Source organism: Bufo gargarizans, chromosome 6 (assembly GCF_014858855.1).
Source record: "Bufo gargarizans isolate SCDJY-AF-19 chromosome 6, ASM1485885v1, whole genome shotgun sequence".
Taxonomy (NCBI): domain Eukaryota; kingdom Metazoa; phylum Chordata; class Amphibia; order Anura; family Bufonidae; genus Bufo; species Bufo gargarizans.
The window spans coordinates 9,129,368-9,149,992 of record NC_058085.1 but is presented as its reverse complement, the minus strand read 5'-3'; the positions used below and the strand labels follow the sequence as shown (position 1 = coordinate 9,149,992).

Genomic DNA, 20,625 nt, shown 5'->3' with positions numbered 1-20,625 from the left:
GTACTACCTGAGCACTGTATGGCGGTGTTATGGTGGGCAGCACTGTTTGGCACTGGATGGACTTTTCGAGCACTACATGACACTAACAACAGTTTTACCTCCATTTCTCTTCTTCTTTAGAAAGGGGAAGGTGAAGCCCAACATCTTGTCTCACACATCTGCCGTCTGACAACCTCCAGAGATATTTAATGACAGATCTCCCTGAGGTTGTCACTTGGCACAACCCCTCGTGATCTCAATAATTCTTATCAATCTACCAGGAAAGCCAGCCTCAGCACTGCTACATCTGCGCTACATGTGTGTGAATGCGGCGAGCATCTGTGCTGCACTTTCAGAAGCTGCTGAGGGTTTAGTTCCAGCGCCTCGCAGGTAACACTACCTTACATAGGACCGAGCCAGCTCTGCTACATCGGCAGAGAACTACAGTACGCCTCCATCTCTGGTGGTTAAGCGGCAGGTACAATTGGTTCATTTCCTCTTGATGAAACGTCCTGGTTACATAAAGAGAAGGCAGAGGAACCCGCAGACACCGAGAAGAGGAAGCGCGGAGCTGACTGCTGCTGGGACTTCAGCTCTGGAGGCTCTGACTGCTGCTGAGGATGAGGATCACATATCACTGGTGATGACATCAGCCAGGGGATCACAGTCAATGGGAGGGGAGGAGGATGGAGCTTAATTAATGCAGCGCAGCCCCACAACAAGCATTTGCCTCTTGCATAGGGTCAGTGCTGGATGGGACCAAACCCTCTGAGACTCCAGGCTAACTCCAGAGGTAGCAGAGCCGGTCGGGCTCAGGGGCTAGTATTGGATGTTGTGTGTCTTCCCCATGCTGCTCTTCTCAAGGACTCGCGTGTAAATTTTGGAATTGCCATAAGAAGAACATCATGACTCTCTTGGGATGTGAGCAGTCTTTATTGATACGGAGCAAATTCAGATCAGGTAGGGGGGGCAGCGGACCAGGGATGGGGGGGTTAATCATGTTCCTGTGGATAGACAGATGTAGCGAAGCTGAGTTTGTCATGTTCGTGAGTTTTTTTAATGTTGAACTGTCATTGGTCACTTCTCATTCTCAGCTCTGCTGCATATGACAACAGCAGTTCTACTATAACATGACATTACTGTATATCATGTCACATCTGGCAAACCCAGCTCTACTACATAAGACAATTAGCTCTGCTCTTCTGACAAACTCAGTTCTGCTGCATATGGCACACTAATTCATGCTATAGATGACAAGCTCAGCTCTGCTACGTCTGACAAATTTATCTCAAATTCATTTCCACTGTAAATGGCACATTTATCTCGCCTACAGCTCTGCTACATCTGCTCTTCTGACAAACTCAGTTCTACTGCATATAGCACACTAATTCATGATAGATGACAAGCTCAGCTCTGCTACGTCTGACAAATTTATCTCAAATTCATTTCTACTGTAAATTTATCTCGCCTACAGCTCTGCTACATCTGCTCTTCTGACAAACTTATTTCTTTTTCCTGTATCTAACACATCTCTGCCATTGATGACAAACTCAGCTCTACACAGCTGACTTATTCAGCCTTTCAGCATCTTAAAAATTCAGCACTGCTACATCTGTCCTATTCAGCTCCCATCTTCAAACCATCTCAGTTGTACTGTATCTGACAGAAACTCGTCTTTGGCATTGCCACATCTGACAAATTCAGCCCTGCTACATCTGATGAGTTCAGCTCCGGTACTGCTGACAAATTCTGGTATTCCAAGGCTGACAAATTCAGCTCTGCTACATCTGATGAGTTCAGCTCCGGTACTGCTGACAAATTCTGGTATTCCAAGGCTGACAAAATCAGCTCTGCTACAGCATGCATTGAAAGTACTTCATCTGACAAATGTGGTTCTGCTTCAATGGACCAAACTTGGCAGTGCTTTAGCTGACAAACCTGGCTCTGCTTCATCTTACAAATTCAGCTCCTCTACAACTGACACATTCAGCTTCGCTACATCTAACAAAATCTGCTATTCTATCGCTAACCAACTCAGCTCTGCAACATCTAACAAATTCAGGTATTCTACAGCTGAGACACTAAGTGCCTCGCCATCTGACAAATTCAGTGCCGCTACATCAAATTCAGCTTTGCTGCACCTGACTCACAGAACAGCTGACAAACCTAACAATCTCATGTATGTCACAACTGACAGGCTGCAGCACACACTCCACTCTACTACTGCTCACAAACTATTTGATGCCATGCTGGCAAACTCAGCTCTACTATAGGTGAAATGTCAATCTTGGTGTAGCTGACAAACTCAGCTCTGCACGCCTGACAAACTGATCTCTGCTGCAGAACTCTGACCTACTCCTACAGTTTAGCTTTGTACGTGTGACAAACATACTTGTGCTGGATCTGGAAAAGTCAGCTCTGCTACATCCTCAACGATATTTCATGATTTTGTGAAAAAATCTAAACAAATGTCCAGCTGCAGAGTGGTCAGTGTCTGCTTCTGTGGAGCGGTCAGTATCTTCTAAAGTGCAGAGCGGTCAGTATCCTCTAAAGCTGCCGAGAAGTCAGTCTCTTCTACAACTGTGGAGCAGTCAGTCTCTACATCTGTGAAGCGGTCAGTATCCTAAAACTATGGAGCGGTCAGGATCCTCTGCATTAGTGAAGTGGTCAGTATCCCCTGCATCTGTGGAGCGTTCAGTATCCCCTGCATCTGTGGAGCGTTCAGTCTCCTCTGCATCTGTGGAGCGGTCAGTATCCCCTGCATCTGTGGAGCGTTCAGTCTCCTCTGCAGCTGTGGAGCGGTCAGTATCCTCTGCATCTGTGGAGCGGTCAGTCTCCTCTGCATCTGTGGAGCGGTCAGTATCCCCTGCATCTGTGGAGCGTTCAGTCTCCTCTGCATCTGTGGAGCGGTCAGTCTCCTCTGCATCTGTGGAGCGGTCAGTATCCCCTGCATCTGTGGAGCGTTCAGTCTCCTCTGCAGCTGTGGAGCGTTCAGTCTCCTCTGCAGCTGTGGAGCGGTCAGTCTCCTCTGCAGCTGTGGAGCGGTCAGTATCCCCTGCATCTGTGGAGCGTTCAGTCTCCTTTGCAGCTGTGGAGCGTTCAGTCTCCTCTGCAGCTGTGGAGCGGTCAGTATCCTCTGCATCTGTGGAGCGGTCAGTCTCCTCTGCATCTGTGGAGCGGTCAGTATCCTCTGCATCTGTGGAGCGTTCAGTCTCCTCTGCATCTGTGGAGCGGTCAGTCTCCTCTGCATCTGTGGAGCGGTCAGTATCCCCTGCATCTGTGGAGCGTTCAGTCTCCTCTGCAGCTGTGGAGCGTTCAGTCTCCTCTGCATCTGTGGAGCGGTCAGTCTCCTCTGCATCTGTGGAGCGGTCAGTATCCCCTGCATCTGTGGAGCGTTCAGTCTCCTTTGCAGCTGTGGAGCGGTCAGTCTCCTCTGCATCTGTGGAGCGGTCAGTCTCCTCTGCAGCTGTGGAGCGGTCAGTCTCCTCTGCAGCTGTGGAGCGGTCAGTCTCCTCTGCAGCTGTGGAGCGGTCAGTATCCTCTGCAGCTGTGGAGCGGTCAGTATCCCCTGCATCTGTGGAGCGTTCAGTCTCCTCTGCATCTGTGGATCAGACAGTCTCCTCTGCAGCTGTGGAACGGTCAGTCTCCTCTGCAGCTGTGGATCAGACAGTCTACTTTGCAGCAGTGGAGCTGTCAATTTTCCTCTAAAGTTGTGAAGCAGTCAGTCTCCTCTAAAGTTGTGAAGCAGTCAGTCTCCTCTAAAGTTGTGAAGCAGTCAGTCTCCTCTAAAGTTGTGAAGCGGTCAGTCTCCTCTAAAGTTGTGAAGCAGTCAGTCTCCTCTAAAGTTGTGAAGCAGTCAGTCTCCTCTAAAGTTGTGAAGCGGTCAGTCTCCTCTAAAGTTGTGAAGCGGTCAGTCTCCTCTACAGCCGTGGAGCGGACAGTCTCCTCTCCAACTGCAGAGCCGTTAGTGTCCTCTGCAGGTGCAGAACAGTTGGTGTGCAGTGCAGTTGCAGAGCAACCAGTCTCCTCTCCAGCTGAGGAGCAGTCAGTGTTCCCTGCAGGTGAGCGGGCAGTGTATTCTCCAGCTGCAGAGCAATCATTGTTCTGTGCAGATGTTGAGCGGTCATTGTTTTCTTTAGCTGCAGAGCAGTCAGTGTTCACTGCAGGTGCAGAGCAGTCAGTGTACCCTGTTGGTGCAGAGTGGTCAGTGTATTCTGCAGCTGCGGAGCAGTCAGTGTTCACTGCAGGTGCAGAGCAGTCAGTGTACCCTGTAGGTGCAGAGTGGTCAGTGTATTCTGCAGCTGCGGAGCAGTCAGTGTTCACTGGAGGTGCAGAGCAGTCAGTATACCCTGCAGATGCAGAGCAGTCAGTATCCCCTCGAGATGCTGAGCGGTCAGTGGTTTTTTTTGCAGCTGCATAGCGGCCAGTGTCCCCTGCAGGTGCAGAGCGGTCAGTGTCCCCTACAGATGCAGAGAGGTTGGTGTATTCTGCAGCTCGAAAGCAGTCCGTGTCCTCTGCAGCTGCGGAGCGCTCAGTGTCCCCTGCAGCTGCGGAGCGCTCAGTGTCCCCTGCAGCTGCGGAGCGCTCAGTGTCCCCTGCAGGTGAGGAGCAATCAGTGTCCCCTGCAGGTGCAGAGCGCTCAGTGTCCCCTGCAGCTGCGGAGCTCTCAGTGTCCTCTGCAGGTGCGGAGCGGTGGGTGTCCCCTACAGATGCAGAGAGGTTGGTGTATTCTGCAGCTCGAAAGCAGTCCGTGTCCCCTGCAGCTGCGGAGCGCTCAGTGTCCCCTGCAGGTGAGGAGCAATCAGTGTCCCCTGCAGGTTCAGAGCGCTCAGTGTCCCCTGCAGCTGCGGAGCGCTCAGTGTTCCCTGCAGGTGCGGAGCGGTGGGTGTCCCCTACAGATGCAGAGAGGTTGGTGTATTCTGCAGCTCGAAAGCAGTCCGTGTCCCCTGCAGCTGCGGAGCGCTCAGTGTCCCCTGCAGGTGAGGAGCAATCAGTGTCCCCTGCAGGTGCAGAGCGCTCAGTGTCCCCTGCAGCTGCGGAGCGCTCAGTGTTCCCTGCAGGTGCGGAGTGGTGGGTGTCCCCTACAGATGCAGAGAGGTTGGTGTATTCTGCAGCTCGAAAGCAGTCCGTGTCCCCTGCAGCTGCGGAGCGCTCAGTGTCCCCTGCAGGTGAGGAGCAATCAGTGTCCCCTGCAGGTGCAGAGCGCTCAGTGTCCCCTGCAGCTGCGGAGCGCTCAGTGTTCCCTGCAGGTGCGGAGCGGTGGGTGTCCCCTACAGATGCAGAGAGGTTGGTGTATTCTGCAGCTCGAAAGCAGTCCGTGTATTCTGCAGCTGCGGAGCGCTCAGTGTCACCTGCAGGTGAGGAGCAATCAGTGTCCCCTGCAGGTGCAGAGCGCTCAGTGTCCCCTGCAGGTGAGGAGCAATCAGTGTCCCCTGCAGGTGCAGAGCGCTCAGTGTCCCCTGCAGCTGCGGAGCGCTCAGTGTTCCCTGCAGGTGCGGAGCGGTGGGTGTCCCCTACAGATGCAGAGAGGTTGGTGTATTCTGCAGCTCGAAAGCAGTCCGTGTATTCTGCAGCTGTGGAGCGCTCAGTGTCACCTGCAGGTGAGGAGCAATCAGTGTCCCCTGCAGGTGCGGAGCAATCAGTGTCCCCTGCAGGTGCGGAGCGGTGGGTGTCCCCTGCAGGTGCAGAGCAGTCAGTGTATTTTACAGCTGTGGAACGGTCAGTGTCCCCTGCAGGTGCAGAGCGGTCAGCATCCCTTACAGGTGCAGAGCAGTCAGTGTATTCTTCAGCTATATTTAGATGCTATATAAATGATGAAGCAGAGGTGAGTTTGTCAGATGTAGCAGATCGGAGCAAGGTATGCTGTTAGTGATGTAGCAGTGCTGAACATGTTATTTACTGAGTACAATGCAGTCTTATGGAAGACCCCAGGTATCAATATGTGGTGACAAACTCCTCTCCACTGACATCCACATAGCTGTCTACATACAATGTGACCGTTTGCTGTGCCCTGATTGGCTCTCTGTGTATTGACCCCGCGTGTCACTCATAACCCTGGACACAGCCACACGCCAGGGGTTAAACAATTGACCTTGGGAATTAACCCCTAATCTACTGCAATGAACCAGTGCATGGAGTGCAATAGTGACTAGGCTCTGCTGTGTTAATGCTGCCAGTGGACTACAACTCCTAGCAGCCTGTGAGGGCATTTGGGGAGTTGTACTCTCTGCAGATGGTCGAATCTTTGGCCTAATGGAATAACAAACTGACACCGGAATTCTATTCCTCGTTTTGCAACTAATAATTAATATTTATTCTAATTAATGGCACTGATCCCCATACTGGCGTTAACCTGCCTTTTATACCGCGCCGTGATTACCGTGTCCGATACAGCGACATGTCGCCCGCCCTACCATAACCATAAAAATAGCCACCTGGACGTCTTTGGCTCTGGAATGTTCTTGAGGTTGGAGAGGCTTCTTATCAGGCCCCGGCTCGGTGACAACCATTAAGGTGACAGTTGGATAAGGCGACGCTGTTTCCTGTCACTCCGGCTGCCTGCGCTATCAGCTGCGCCTGCAACATTACCCAGGGACCAGGACTAGGAATCTCCAAGAGCAACACTGCCCCCTAGTGGAGGGAGCGGGCATGACCGCTATAGCCAGACTCCATCTACTGCCACATGCGCTGGCCCTTTAAATACAGATAGTGTTTTCCTATTGTCTGTTGTCACCGAGGTTGTTGAGGTTGGAGGCTCTGGTGACTCTTCAGCCGATCAATAGAGGGTCATCTCTCCAAAACTGGTTACTGGGATTCTGGGGACAACATTCCCAGCACTGCCGGAACAGTGAGTCCAAAAATGGACACCCCCTTTAAATTTACCATAATTTTATCAATTAAAGGGTAACTCTACACAAAGCCGAAAAATTCTGGAATATCCGCACTTAGCCCCAGTATCTCTCTTCACACCACGTCAAACACAGAGGAGTCCTGGGAGCTGAGATATGGGATGCTGTTTGGTAGGATCCTCTCATCGGTGGATAGGCTCTCGGCTAACTGGATCAGGATGGTTGTGAATGTGGCTGGAAGGAGGGTGGAGAATATGTCGGTTAAGACAAGTAATTGAATGTTATTTTTTATGATTGATTGGTTATGTCTGATTGTCATCTTTTCTGTTTTACATTGGTCGTGTCTGGTCTGGACCTATCGATCCAGCAGGATACAGTTATGGTCAAAAAACAATCCAATGCTGGATCAACTGCTTAGGTCTACTCTGTATGATCACTGGTCAAGATGTTTCTCTATGGGCGTCACTGTTCATATAGACCAGACATTATCAATCAATCCAACAGAAGATATGCATTAAAAACAGAGCTGCCCCCCGCAGAAGAAGTCCCCAGGTCAATGTCAGGGGTCCACACTACTAGATCAGTAGATTGAGTCAGAGACTTTGTGTTCCTGGAGAGACCCTTAAAATGATGAAATTCCTGAGTCGATGCATTTTATGGCTTCTCGATTGCAAAATGTTTCTTGTCTTCTGTGAAGAACATTCAACTTAGGTGACCGAGCACAACACGTCCCAGGGTGACTCCGGGGGCCTCAAAGATGTCAGCAAATATAGACAACCCCCTCCCCTCACCGGACACCACCCCGACCTCCCCTGCCGGACACCCCCTTCCCTCGCCGGACACCCCCTCCCCTCGCCAGACACCACCCGGACCTCCCCCGCCGGACACCCCCTCCCCAGCTGGACACCCCCTCCTCTCGCCAGACACCACCCCGTCCTCCCCCGCTGGACACCCCCTCCCCTCGCCGGACACCACCCCGACCTCCCCCGCCGGACACCCCCTCTCCTCGCCGGACACCACCCCGACCTCCCCCACCGGACACCCCCTCCTCTCGCCGGACACCACCCCGACCTCCCCCGCTGGACACCCCCTCCCCTCGCCGGACACCACCCCGACCTCCCCCGCCGGACACCCCCTCTCCTCGCCGGACACCACCCCGACCTCCCCCACCGGACACCCCCTCCTCTCGCCGGACACCACCCCGACCTCCCCCGCTGGACACCCCCTCCCCTCGCCAGACACCACCCCGACCTCCCCCGCCGGACACCCCCTCCCCTTGCCGGACACTCTGCCCCCTCAGATAGGATTTGATATTGCTTTAGGAACTCATTTAAATGGGTCATTAGGTATCTGTAGTTAGCAGCTGGTTGTGGAGGCAGGAGGTGCATCATACCTCAATCCTCAGGTGACTAAAATATGTGCAAAAGATGTGGTCAGCTTACCAAATGCCTCATCGTAGTATAAGTAGTGAGGTATATGCAGTAAATTTAATCTGTGCCTCATGTCTCCTTCAGCATATATTGGTGCCTCATGCCCCCTTCAGTGTACTGCACATAGGTGCTTCATGCCTCCTTCAGTGTACTCTATATAGGTGTCTTATGCCTCCTTCAGTGTACTGCACATAGGTGCCTCATGTCTCCTTCAGTGTACTGCACATAGGTACCTCATGCCTCCTTCAGTGTACTGCACATAGGTACCTCATGCCTCCTTCAGTGTACTGCACATAGGTGCCTCATGCCTCCTTCAGTGTACTGCACATAGGTACCTCATGAATCCTTCAGTGTACTGCACATAGGTGCCTCATGCCTGCTTCAGTGTACTGCACATAGGTACCTCATGCCTCCTTCAGTGTACTGCACATAGGTGCCTCATGCCTCCTTCAGTGTACTGCACATCGGTACCTCATGCCTCCTTCAGTGTACTGCACATAGGTGCCTCATGCCTTCTTCAGTGTACTGTACATAGGTGCCTCATGCCTCCTTCAGTGTACTGCACATACACTGGTGCCTCATGCCTCCTTCAGTGTACTGCACATAGGTGCCTCATGCCTCCTTCAGTGTACTGTACATAGGTACCTCATGCCTTCTTCAGTGTACTGTACATAGGTACCTCATGCCTTCTTCAGTGTACTGCACATACACTGGTGCCTCATGCCTCCTTTAGTCTACTGCACATACACTGGTGCCTCATGCCTCCTTCAGTGTACTGTACATAGGTACCTCATGCCTTCTTCAGTGTACTGTACATAGGTACCTCATGCCTCCTTCAGTGTACTGCACATACACTGGTACCTCATGCCTCCTTTAGTCTACTGCACATACACTGGTGCCTCATGCCTCCTTTAGTGTACTGCACATACACTGGTGCCTCATGCCTCCTTCAGTGTACTGCACATACACTGGTGCCTCATGCCTCCTTCAGTGTACTGCACATAGGTGCCTCATGCCTCCTTCAGTGTACTGTACATAGGTACCTCATGCCTTCTTCAGTGTACTGTACATAGGTACCTCATGCCTTCTTCAGTGTACTGCACATACACTGGTGCCTCATGCCTCCTTCAGTGTACTGCACATACACTGGTGCCTCATGCCTCCTTCAGTGTACTGCACATAGGTGCTTCATGCCTCCTTCAGTGTACTGTACATAGGTACCTCATGCCTTCTTCAGTGTACTGCACATACACTGGTGCCTCATGCCTCCTTTAGTGTACTGCACATACACTGGTGCCTCATGCCTCCTTTAGTGTACTGTACATACACTGGTGCCTCATGCCTCCTTCAGTGTACTGCACATACACTGGTGCCTCGCTCTTGTCAGTAACATACGTGATACTTAATCGCGGTGGGGTAAACCATGAAGCCACCTGTATGGTGAGGTGTCGGGGCAGGGAGGAGGCAGCGGGGCACTTGTCCTCGGAGCCACTTCCAGGGGCCACCAATAAGCCACTTTATCGGGGCACGTGGATACAGGGAGGGGCAGTAAACGGAACCTTTGCCTCGCTGATCGCCCTAGCTGAGGCTTACTAGATCGTCAGCTCTGCTGGCTCACACCTGAGGATCTGAATCCTCTGCTGACTAATCTCCTGACTTCCTTCCGTGCAGCGAGCGCCGTTACATTGTGCGACTGTTACCACACGAGCCCTCAGCTGTGAGCGCTCGCGCGTTTCTACATCAGCCTGACCGCTTGCTCAACAGCTCAGTGCAGATCCCAGCTCTGCAGGGCGGGCGGCCACAGACCCCCAGATCCAGCGCACGCCGCCACTGCTGGTGCCACCGCCATATAGTTCTAACTGACACGGCATAAAATACAGAAAAACATCCGAAATGCAACGCTGCAGAAATTAACAACATCTGCCACCTGTACGCCACATGTCCCCTGTATATACCGTGACTGAGGGCAGAGGCCGACTGCGGGAGGATCCAAGGGGGGCTGCTCAACAATCAGTATACATTACACTGTAGTATTATAGTAGTTATATTCTTGTACATAGGAGCAGTATTATAGTAGTTATATTCTTGTACATAGGAGGCAGTATTATAGTAGTTATATTCTTGTATATAGGAGCAGTATTATAGTAGTTATATTCTTGTACATAGGAGGCAGTATTATAGTAGTTATATTCTTGTACATAGGGGCAGTATTATAGTAGTTACATTCTTGTACATAGGAGGCAGTATTATAGTAGTTATATTCTTGTACATAGGAGCAGTATTATAGTAGTTATATTCTTGTACATAGGAGCAGTATTATAGTAGTTCTATTCTTGTACATAGGAGCAGTATTATAGTAGTTATATTCTTGTACATAGGAGGCAGTATTATAGTAGTTATATTCTTGTACATAGGGAGCAGTATTATAGTAGTTCTATTCTTGTACATAGGAGCAGTATTATAATAGTTATATTCTTGTACATAGGAGGCAGTATTATAGTAGTTAGAGTATTCCTGTATGAAAAGTATAGTGAATATCTCATATCTGCTTCTTGAATTCATTAGCCACGTCTGCAGGGTTTGATTCAGTTATGGATTTACGTTCTGTTTATTGCCTTCTATCTAAGGGTACATTCACACTAGCGTTATTCTTTTCCGGTATTGAAATCTGGAAATTGGTCTCAATACCGGAAAAAAACGCATCGGTTTTATTCTAATGCATTTTGAATGGAAAGCAATCCCTTCAGTATGCATCAGGATGTCTTCCGTTCTGTCCCTTGTACGGTATTTGACAGGACAAAATACTGCTACATGCTGCGGTATTTTTTCTGGACTAAATCCCAGAACACTACCGCACTTGGCGGATCCAGTATTTCCATTGAAATGTATTAATGCCGAATCCGGTACCAAGTGCTGGAAATTGCCGGATCCGGTTTTTCAGTCTGCACATGCGCAGTTCTTTCTAGCTTTGAAAATATTTAATACCGGATCCGTTATTCCGGATGTTACTGGAAAGTCGGATCCGGTATTTCAATGCATAAGTCTAACGGATCTGGAAAAAAAGATATCGGTTTCATACAGATTTCTGGATTGGGCAGGCAGTTCCGGCAATGGAACTGCCTGCCGGAGTCTTTTAACGCTAGTGTGAAAGTACCCTAAGCCTATCCTGAGGGACTTTCTGCTGAGCCTTGTATCTAATTCTATTTAGTGTGATACCATCTGCTTAACTAGTGTATCTAAGCCCATCATGTGTGACATTGGCATTTCTGAGCCTCATATGTGATCTCTATGATAATTGCTTTACGATTCTACCCAAAGAGTCCACATTGACCTCATCTTTCCTACACGTGACACCATCCTCCATTATGGAATCATCTAGATTCTAGAAGAACCATTCGATAATAAATCTTGAATAAACCATCTCAAATATGGTAGAGTAGGTAGGACCACGGCTCCTTATCTCTGGTCGCATTCCATATAGTTGAGTTCCTCATCATCAGACCATCCTGTCACTGCAGAAACATCCCCCTAGCAGGGTCACTCTGACACGTCTGATGGTTGACATCACTGTGTATACAATCCCATCAACATCCCAGAGATTATGAATGATCTACTGCTGTAAATAAACCATTATCTCCAGTAAAAGAATCTAAACACGTTGAGGCGACCTGATAGCTTGTCTCCATGCTGTCATCTTGGCCATTTTTTGGGCAGCATTGATCTTTCAATAATTCAGCACAGATAGCCCACCACTGATGAGAAGGCATCTCCATGAGAACCTCTCATTTGCTTGTTTATAGGCTTTACAGGATGTATCATCATCCACTCTTTCCTTTCGTGATGGTTGTGGAGCAGAGCTGGAGGAGGGGTTCAGGTGACAAGGTCCATCAAGCTTCATCACCTTTCTTTTCTTGAGGTTTCCCTGGAATCCTGAATAGTGAGCAAGATTAAGGAGGCAACCGAAAATCCATGTATATATATCTACAGCTGGTATAAGTTCTACATCTTCCTGTATATAGTGATATGGAGCGTGCTGGTATAACCTGGGTATCTCCTGTATATAATTATATATGTACAGCTGGTATAACCTGGGTATCTCCTGTATATAATTATATATGTACAGCTGGTATAAGTTCTACATCTTCCTGTATATAGTGATATGGAGCATGCTGGTATAACCTGGGCATCTCCTGTATATAATTATATATGTACAGCTGGTATAACCTGGGCATCTCCTGTATATAATTATATATGTACAGCTGGTATAACCTGGGTATCTCCTGTATATAATTATATATGTACAGCTGGTATAAGTTCTACATCTTCTTGTATATAGTGATATGGAGCATGCTGGTATAACCTGGGCATCTCCTGTATATAATTATATATGTACAGCTGGTATAACCTGGGCATCTCCTGTATATAATTATATATGTACAGCTGGTATAAGTTATACATCTTCTGTATATAGTGATATGGACCATGCTGGTATAACCTGGGTATCTCCTGTATATAATTATATATGTACAGCTGGTATAACCTGGGTATCTCCTGTATATAATTATACATGTACAGCTGGTATAAGTTATACATCTTCTTGTATATAGTGATATGGAGCATGCTGGTGTAACCTGGGCATCTCCTGTATATAATTATATATGTGCAGCTGGTATAAGTTATACATCTTCTTGTATATAGTGATATGGACCATGCTGGTATAACCTGGGCATCTCCTGTATATAATTATATATCTACAGCTGGTATAACCTGGGTATCTCCTGTATATAATTCTATATGTACAGCTGGTATAACCTGGGCATCTCCTGTATATGATTATATATGTACAGCTGGTATAACCTGGGCATCTCCTGTATATAATTATATATGTACAGCTGGTATAACCTGGGTATCTCCTGTATATAATTATATATGTACAGCTGGTATAACCTGGGCATCTCCTGTATATAATTATATATGTACAGCTGGTATAACCTGGGCATCTCCTGTATATAATTATATATGTACAGCTGGTATAAGTTATACATCTTCTTGTATATAGTGATATGGAGCATGCTGGTGTAACCTGGGCATCTCCTGTATATAATTATATATGTACAGCTGGTATAACCTGGGCATCTCCTGTATATAATTATATATGTACAGCTGGTATAAGTTCTACATCTTCTTGTATATAGTGATATGGACCATGCTGGTATAACCTGGGTATCTCCTGTATATAATTATATATGTACAGCTGGTATAAGTTATACGTCTTCTTGTATATAGTGATATGGAGCATGCTGGTATAACCTGGGTATCTCCTGTATATAATTATATATGTACAGCTGGTATAAGTTATACATCTTCTTGTATATAGTGATATGGACCATGCTGGTATAACCTGGGTATCTCCTGTATATAATTATATATGTACAGCTGGTATAACCTGGGCATCTCCTGTATATAATTATATATGTACAGCTGGTATAAGTTATACATCTTCTTGTATATAGTGATATGGACCATGCTGGTATAACCTGGGCATCTCCTGTATATAATTATATATGTACAGCTGGTATAAGTTATACATCATCTTGTATATAGTGATATGGAGCATGCTGGTATAACCTGGGTATCTCCTGTATATAATTATATATGTACAGCTGGTATAACCTGGGTATCCCCTGTATATAATTATATATGTACAGCTGGTATAAGTTATACATCTTCTTGTATATAGTGATATGGAGCATGCTGGTATAACCTAGGTATCTCCTGTATATAATTATATATGTACAGCTGGTATAACCTGGGCATCTCCTGTATATAATTATATATGTACAGCTGGTATAAGTTTACATCATCTTGAATATAGTGATATGGAGCATGCTGGTATAACCTGGGCATCTCCTGTATATAATTATATATGTACAGCTGGTATAACCTGGGCATCTCCTGTATATAATTATATATGTACAGCTGGTATAAGTTATACATCTTCTTGTATATAGTGATATGGAGCTTGCTGGTATAACCTGGGCATCTCCTGTATATAATTATATATGTACAGCTGGTATAAGTTATACATCTTCTTGTATACAGTGATATGGAGCATGCTGGTATAACCTGGGTATCTCCTGTATATAATTATATATGTACAGCTGGTATAACCTGGGTATCTCCTGTATATAATTATATATGTACAGCTGGTATAACCTGGGCATCTCCTGTATATAATTATATATGTACAGCTGGTATAAGTTATACATCTTCTTGTATACAGTGATATGGAGCGTGCTGGTATAACCTGGGCATCTCCTGTATATAATTATATATGTACAGCTGGTATAACCTGGGCATCTCCTGTATATAATTATATATGTACAGCTGGTATAAGTTATACATCTTCTTGTATACAGTGATATGGAGCATGCTGGTATAACCTGGGTATCTCCTGTATATAATTATATATGTACAGCTGGTATAAGTTATACATCTTCTTGTATATAGTGATATGGACCATGCTGGTGTAACCTGGGCATCTCCTGTATATAATTATATATGTACAGCTGGTATAACCTGGGCATCTCCTGTATATAATTATATATGTACAGCTGGTATAAGTTATACATCTTCTTGTATACAGTGATATGGAGCATGCTGGTATAACCTGGGCATCTCCTGTATATAATTATATATGTACAGCTGGTATAAGTTATACATCTTCCTGTATATAGTGATATGGAGCATGCTGGTATAACCTGGGTATCCCCTGTATATAATTATATATGTGCAGCTGGTATAAGTTATACATCTTCTTGTATATAGTGATATGGACCATGCTGGTGTAACCTGGGCATCTCCTGTATATAATTATATATGTACAGCTGGTATAACCTGGGCATCTCCTGTATATAATTATATATGCACAGCTGGTATAAGTTATACATCTTCTTGTATACAGTGATATGGAGCATGCTGGTATAACCTGGGCATCTCCTGTATATAATTATATATGTACAGCTGGTATAAGTTATACATCTTCTTGTATATAGTGATATGGAGCATGATGGTATAACCTGGGCATCTCCTGTATATAATTATATATGTACAGCTGGTATAAGTTATACATCTTCTTGTATACAGTGATATGGAGCATGCTGGTATAACCTGGGTATCTCCTGTATATAATTATATATGTACAGCTGGTATAAGTTATACATCATCTTGTATATAGTGATATGGACCATGCTGGTATAACCTGGGTATCTCCTGTATATAATTATATATGTACAGCTGGTATAAGTTATACATCTTCTTGTATATAGTGATATGGAGCATGCTGGTATAACCTGGGTATCTCCTGTATATAATTATATATGTACAGATGGTATAAGTTATACATCTTCTGTATATAGTGATATGGAGCATGCTGGTATAACCTGGGCATCTCCTGTATATAATTATATATGTACAGCTGGTATAAGTTATACATCTTCCTGTATATAGTGATATGGAGCATGCTGGTATAACCTGGGCATCTCCTGTATATAATTATATATGTACAGCTGGTATAAGTTATACATCTTCCTGTATATAGTGATACGGACCATGCTGGTATAACCTGGGCATCTCCTGTATATAATTATATATGTACAGCTGGTATAAGTTATACATCTTCTTGTATATAGTGATATGGAGCATGCTGGTATAACCTGGGCATCTCCTGTATATAATTATATATGTACAGCTGGTATAAGTTATACATCTTCTTGTATATAGTGATATGGAGCATGCTGGTATAACCTGGGTATCTCCGGTATATAATTATATATGTACAGCTGGTATAACCTGGGTATCTCCTGTATATAATTATATATGTACAGCTGGTATAAGTTATACATCTTCTTGTATATAGTGATATGGACCATGCTGGTATAACCTGGGTATCTCTTGTATATAATTATATATGTACAGCTGGTATAACCTGGGTATCTCCTGTATATAATTATATATGTACAGCTGGTATAACCTGGGTATCTCCGGTATATAATTATATATGTACAGCTGGTATAAGTTATACATCGCCTTGTATATAGTGATATGGAGCATGCTGGTATAACCTGGGCATCTCCTGTATATAATTATATATGTACAGCTGGTATACGTTATACATCTTCTTGTATATAGTGATATGGACCATGCTGGTATAACCTGGGTATCTCCTGTATATAATTATATATGTACAGCTGGTATAAGTTATACATCTTCTTGTATACAGTGATATGGAGTATGCTGGTATAACCTGGGTATCTCCTGTATATAAATATATATGTACAGCTGGTATAACCTGGGTATCTCCTGTATATAAATATACATGTACAGCTGGTATAACCTGGGTATCTCCTGTATATAAATATACATGTACAGCTGGTATAACCTGGGCGTCATGATGTTGTATTTGGGAATGTTTCGCTCTACACTGTGCGTCTCATGTTTACTATTAGTCTGTACATCGTGTTTGTACAATCCGGACAGATTTTCTCCATATTTCTGAGTTGTGTGTATTATGATTCCTTATGTGAACAATGATAACGTCTTATAATATACAATATGCAGGTGGTCACCATACGCCTACAGGAAGTAGTGAAAATCAATCTCATCTGTAGGACAAATACTATAATGCCCTTGATCAAAATCTCTAAATAAGCTTGTGGTAACATCTGGTCTTCTCCTGCAGCAGAAGACTTACCTTTGATAATGTAGCATGGACAATAGGTTCTGACACTGCCAGCAGGCAAGTTTGATCCATTATCCACAGTTGTCCCAACTACTGTTTGTTGGTCCCATTACACTTTGGTCTTGCTGAGAAGAATTTTTCCCCTCCTCGATATATGGTCTTCTGCACACCCCTCTTGGAACCTACTGTTCTCCATCACTACTAAACCTATTATTTGTATGACTTCTGCTACTTCACGTGTACAGTTTCTGCAGCTGTCACCACTTTACATTCATCTGTTCTTAGTTAGATACAAAGAACGATTCCTTTGAAGACACAGAAGGCAACTTAAAGCCTTGGAAGTTAATGATCTACTCGACTACTCCGCACGTGACTACCTGCCCCTGTGACTTTTGTGTTGTAAGCTGAAGCCTTGTCATTAATAGCGTACCTAGCATTATGATAGGTGATGGCCACAGATCACCCGCCATCATTGGGGCTTGAAAGAACTTTAATAAGTAAAGGAGAAACAACCCTTGAGATGTCAGAAGATAGTTTTTCAGTATTGTTTATGAGGTGGAACTCTCAATGAGTTCAAGCAATCAGCACAATCCAGGTGAAACCAACAAAACTTCTAAAGAAGCATCTTAAAGAACCTCCTAGTCTGGTTCTCCTCATAATCTTGTTTTGGACAAAAGTAGGCCCAAAATACCAGGAAATCTTGCCCTGGTTCAGAAACTACACATTTTTGTTTTAGATTCAAACATTTTTTTGACTATAGCAAATAGATTCCACGTGATAGAAAGAAGATATACTTCGCATTCACTTGTCTACTCAAACCAATAATTTTTCCAGTCTTGGTGTGATCCTTAGTGATTTTGTTGTGCATGAGGTTTGACCCCACCATTAACCCTGTTAACCAACAGATTTATGATGTCTAACCCTACTATGTCAATGAAAGACATCTAAAGTAGAAGAGAAAGTGCATGAGTTCTCACTGGAGACATTTGGTCTTGTTCATGACCAAGAAGGCTTCATTCCTCATGTTCTTCTTCTAACAGTTTTACAGTTGCGACTTCAGCAGAGAAGAAACCGACAACATCTGGTGGATCATGGCCTCATGTCTCGTGAGTATATTAGGCCTATATTGTCCCATTGGACATTAAACCCCCAACAAGCAAACTGCAAAATAAAATAGAAAACTGAGGACAATTTCAGAACATTTGTCACGTGGGCCTTGATCTCCCCAGCAATGCTGTAGGATGCATTTAATTTATGATGAGGTGCTTCCCTGCACCGTATCGAAGTCTACTGATTTCAGTTGTTATTTATGCCAAAAAACTGACCTAAATGATAAGTGTGCCAATGGCCCTGCACACGTTTCTTTCTCACAATGCCCCCTTTTCAGAAAGTGGGAAGGTGAATAAATTTAGTCACAATGGTATTTAACATTCGTAAAGTGGCGTAGAAGGGAGATAAATCTCCCCCCTGATATCTACCATAGGATTGAACTGTAAAGGGCAATTTACAATGCCCGATTGTGGTCAGATTATTAGGGATGAACTTTCAAATTAACGCTCATTACTGATAATCTGCCCATGTAAAGGGGCCACCAATCATGAAACTGTGAGTCTGTGATGTGAACACCTAAATTATCGCTTGAAGGCACTCTGCTGCCCAGAAACAATGAATTTGTATCAGCAAATTCATTGGGCAGTAACCATCGCTCGTCCCCATACAATGGAGAGGATTGTTTCAGTTGTTGGGAAGGAGAGCTTGCTCAATTGGGCTGTGTAAACTTGCCTTTACATAGCCCACTAATCTCGACTGCCTAACTTTTGGTATAGTACACAACTTCTGGTGTTTAATTTTAGGTATAGGACAACAACTGGTGTATAACATTAGGTATAGTCCAGCAGCTTCTAGTGCCTAACTTTATGCATAGTCCACCAACATCTGCTGTCTAACTTTAGGTATAGTCCACCAACTTTTGCTGCCTTTCATTATAGTCCAGCAGCTTCTGGTACCTAATTTTAGGAATAGTCCACTAATTGGTAATATCTATGTTTAGGTATAACCGGTATCTGGTACCAAACTTCAGGTATAATTCACCAATATCTGGTGCATAACATTAGGTATTGTTCACCAACATCCGGTGTTTAACTGTAACTATAGTCCACCAACTTTTGGTGACTAACTTTAGGTAAAGTCCAGCAACTTCTAGTGCCTAACTTTAGGTACTGTCTACCAACTTCTGCTGTCTAACAGAAGCTTCTGGTATCTAACACACTTCTAACATCTAATGTTAGGTATAGTCCACCAACTTGTGGTGCCTAACATTAGGTATAGTTCACCATTCTGGTGAATAACTTTAGGTATAGTCCACCAACATATGGTGTCTAACTTAATGTATGGTGCAGAAGCTTCTGGTACCTAACTTTACGTCTAGTCCATTAACTTTAGGTATAGTCCAGCATCATCCGCTGTCCAACTTTAGTAATAGTTCACCAATATCTGGTGGCTAAATTTAGGTATTATACAACAACTTTTGTTATCTAACTTTAGGTACTGTATAGTCCAACAAACTCCAGTGTCTAACCAGGTATAGTTCACCAACCTTTAACTGTTAATATAGTCCACCAACTTCTGATGACTAATCTTAGAATCATAGCCCAACAACTTCTGGTCCCTATCCTTACATACAGTCCAACAATAATTGGTGCCTAACTTTAAGAATAGTGCACCAACCTACAGTATCTAACTTTAGGTATGGGTAACTTTAGGTATAGTACACCAAATTAAGGTGTCTTACTTCAGGTAAAGTCCACCAACTTCTGATGACTAACTTTAAGTCTAGTTAACCAACTTATGGTGACTAAGTTTAGATATAGTCCAGTAGTTTCTAGTGTCAAACTTTAGGTATAGACCAACAACTTCTGGAGCTTACTTAAGGCCAGACTAGCTCATTGATACTATAAGTGCAGTGGCAGGGTTTGGGGATGCGCCCCAAGGTTCCCCTGGTTCCCCCAGACACCGTAGAGGTGTCACCACGTGTTGCTGCTCCCTGGAAAGGATGGTAAGGCGTGGTGCACCCCAATGGGAATTAAGTCCAGAGATTCAGGATCTGCAGTAACCAGTCTGCTTCTTTACTGGAGGGATTCAGGTACAAAACAATACAGGCAAAGAATTGGGCTGGCTTCTCCAGTCTCCTCCCTGGCAGAAGAAGGGATTGATGCTGAGGAAAGGCCTGAGCTTTCTCTTCAGAAGGCTGGTGATCCAGGGTCTGTGGCAGCATATACCCATCTCAGCGTCTTCTTCTGGTCACTCAGTCTGGCAAAGTCTCCTCTTCCAAGCATGGTCCCTAACTGCAGAACACTAGGGGCTCTGACTGCTCCTCTTATATACAGTTTTTGCTAGACTAGAACCTTCTAGCAGGAGGAGTGGAGTGGGGAAACTCGACACAAACAAATACATTGTTTCAGCTCCCGTCTGTCATAGACTTACATTAGAGCTTCAATGATAATCAATGGCAATGATACAGCAAGTTTTCCAGACAAAAGTAAGTTTCCAGACATAACAACAGAGCTAAAACCAGACATTTAAAAGGTTAGGCTGCCTGCTTTTGGTGGTAAACAAGCCTTGGGTTTTC

The 20,625-nt window shown here is 45.0% G+C and overlaps 1 protein-coding gene across 3 annotated transcripts in view; it reads left to right on the top strand.

Moving 5' to 3' along the window:
• The first annotated feature begins 649 nt into the window (after positions 1-649).
• Positions 650-20,625, top strand: part of MYOCD (myocardin) — a 45,461-nt gene continuing 25,485 nt past the window's right edge. Inside the window, exons 1-2 of one of the 3 annotated variants that reach the window (XM_044296437.1) lie at positions 650-939; positions 18,038-18,103. In XM_044296437.1, coding sequence (XP_044152372.1) covers positions 885-939; positions 18,038-18,103 — 121 coding nt within the window. In that variant the 5' untranslated portion in view covers positions 650-884. The remainder of the gene's footprint in view (positions 940-18,037; positions 18,104-20,625) is intronic. The other 2 variants (XM_044296439.1, XM_044296438.1) reach the window with 2 other exon arrangements.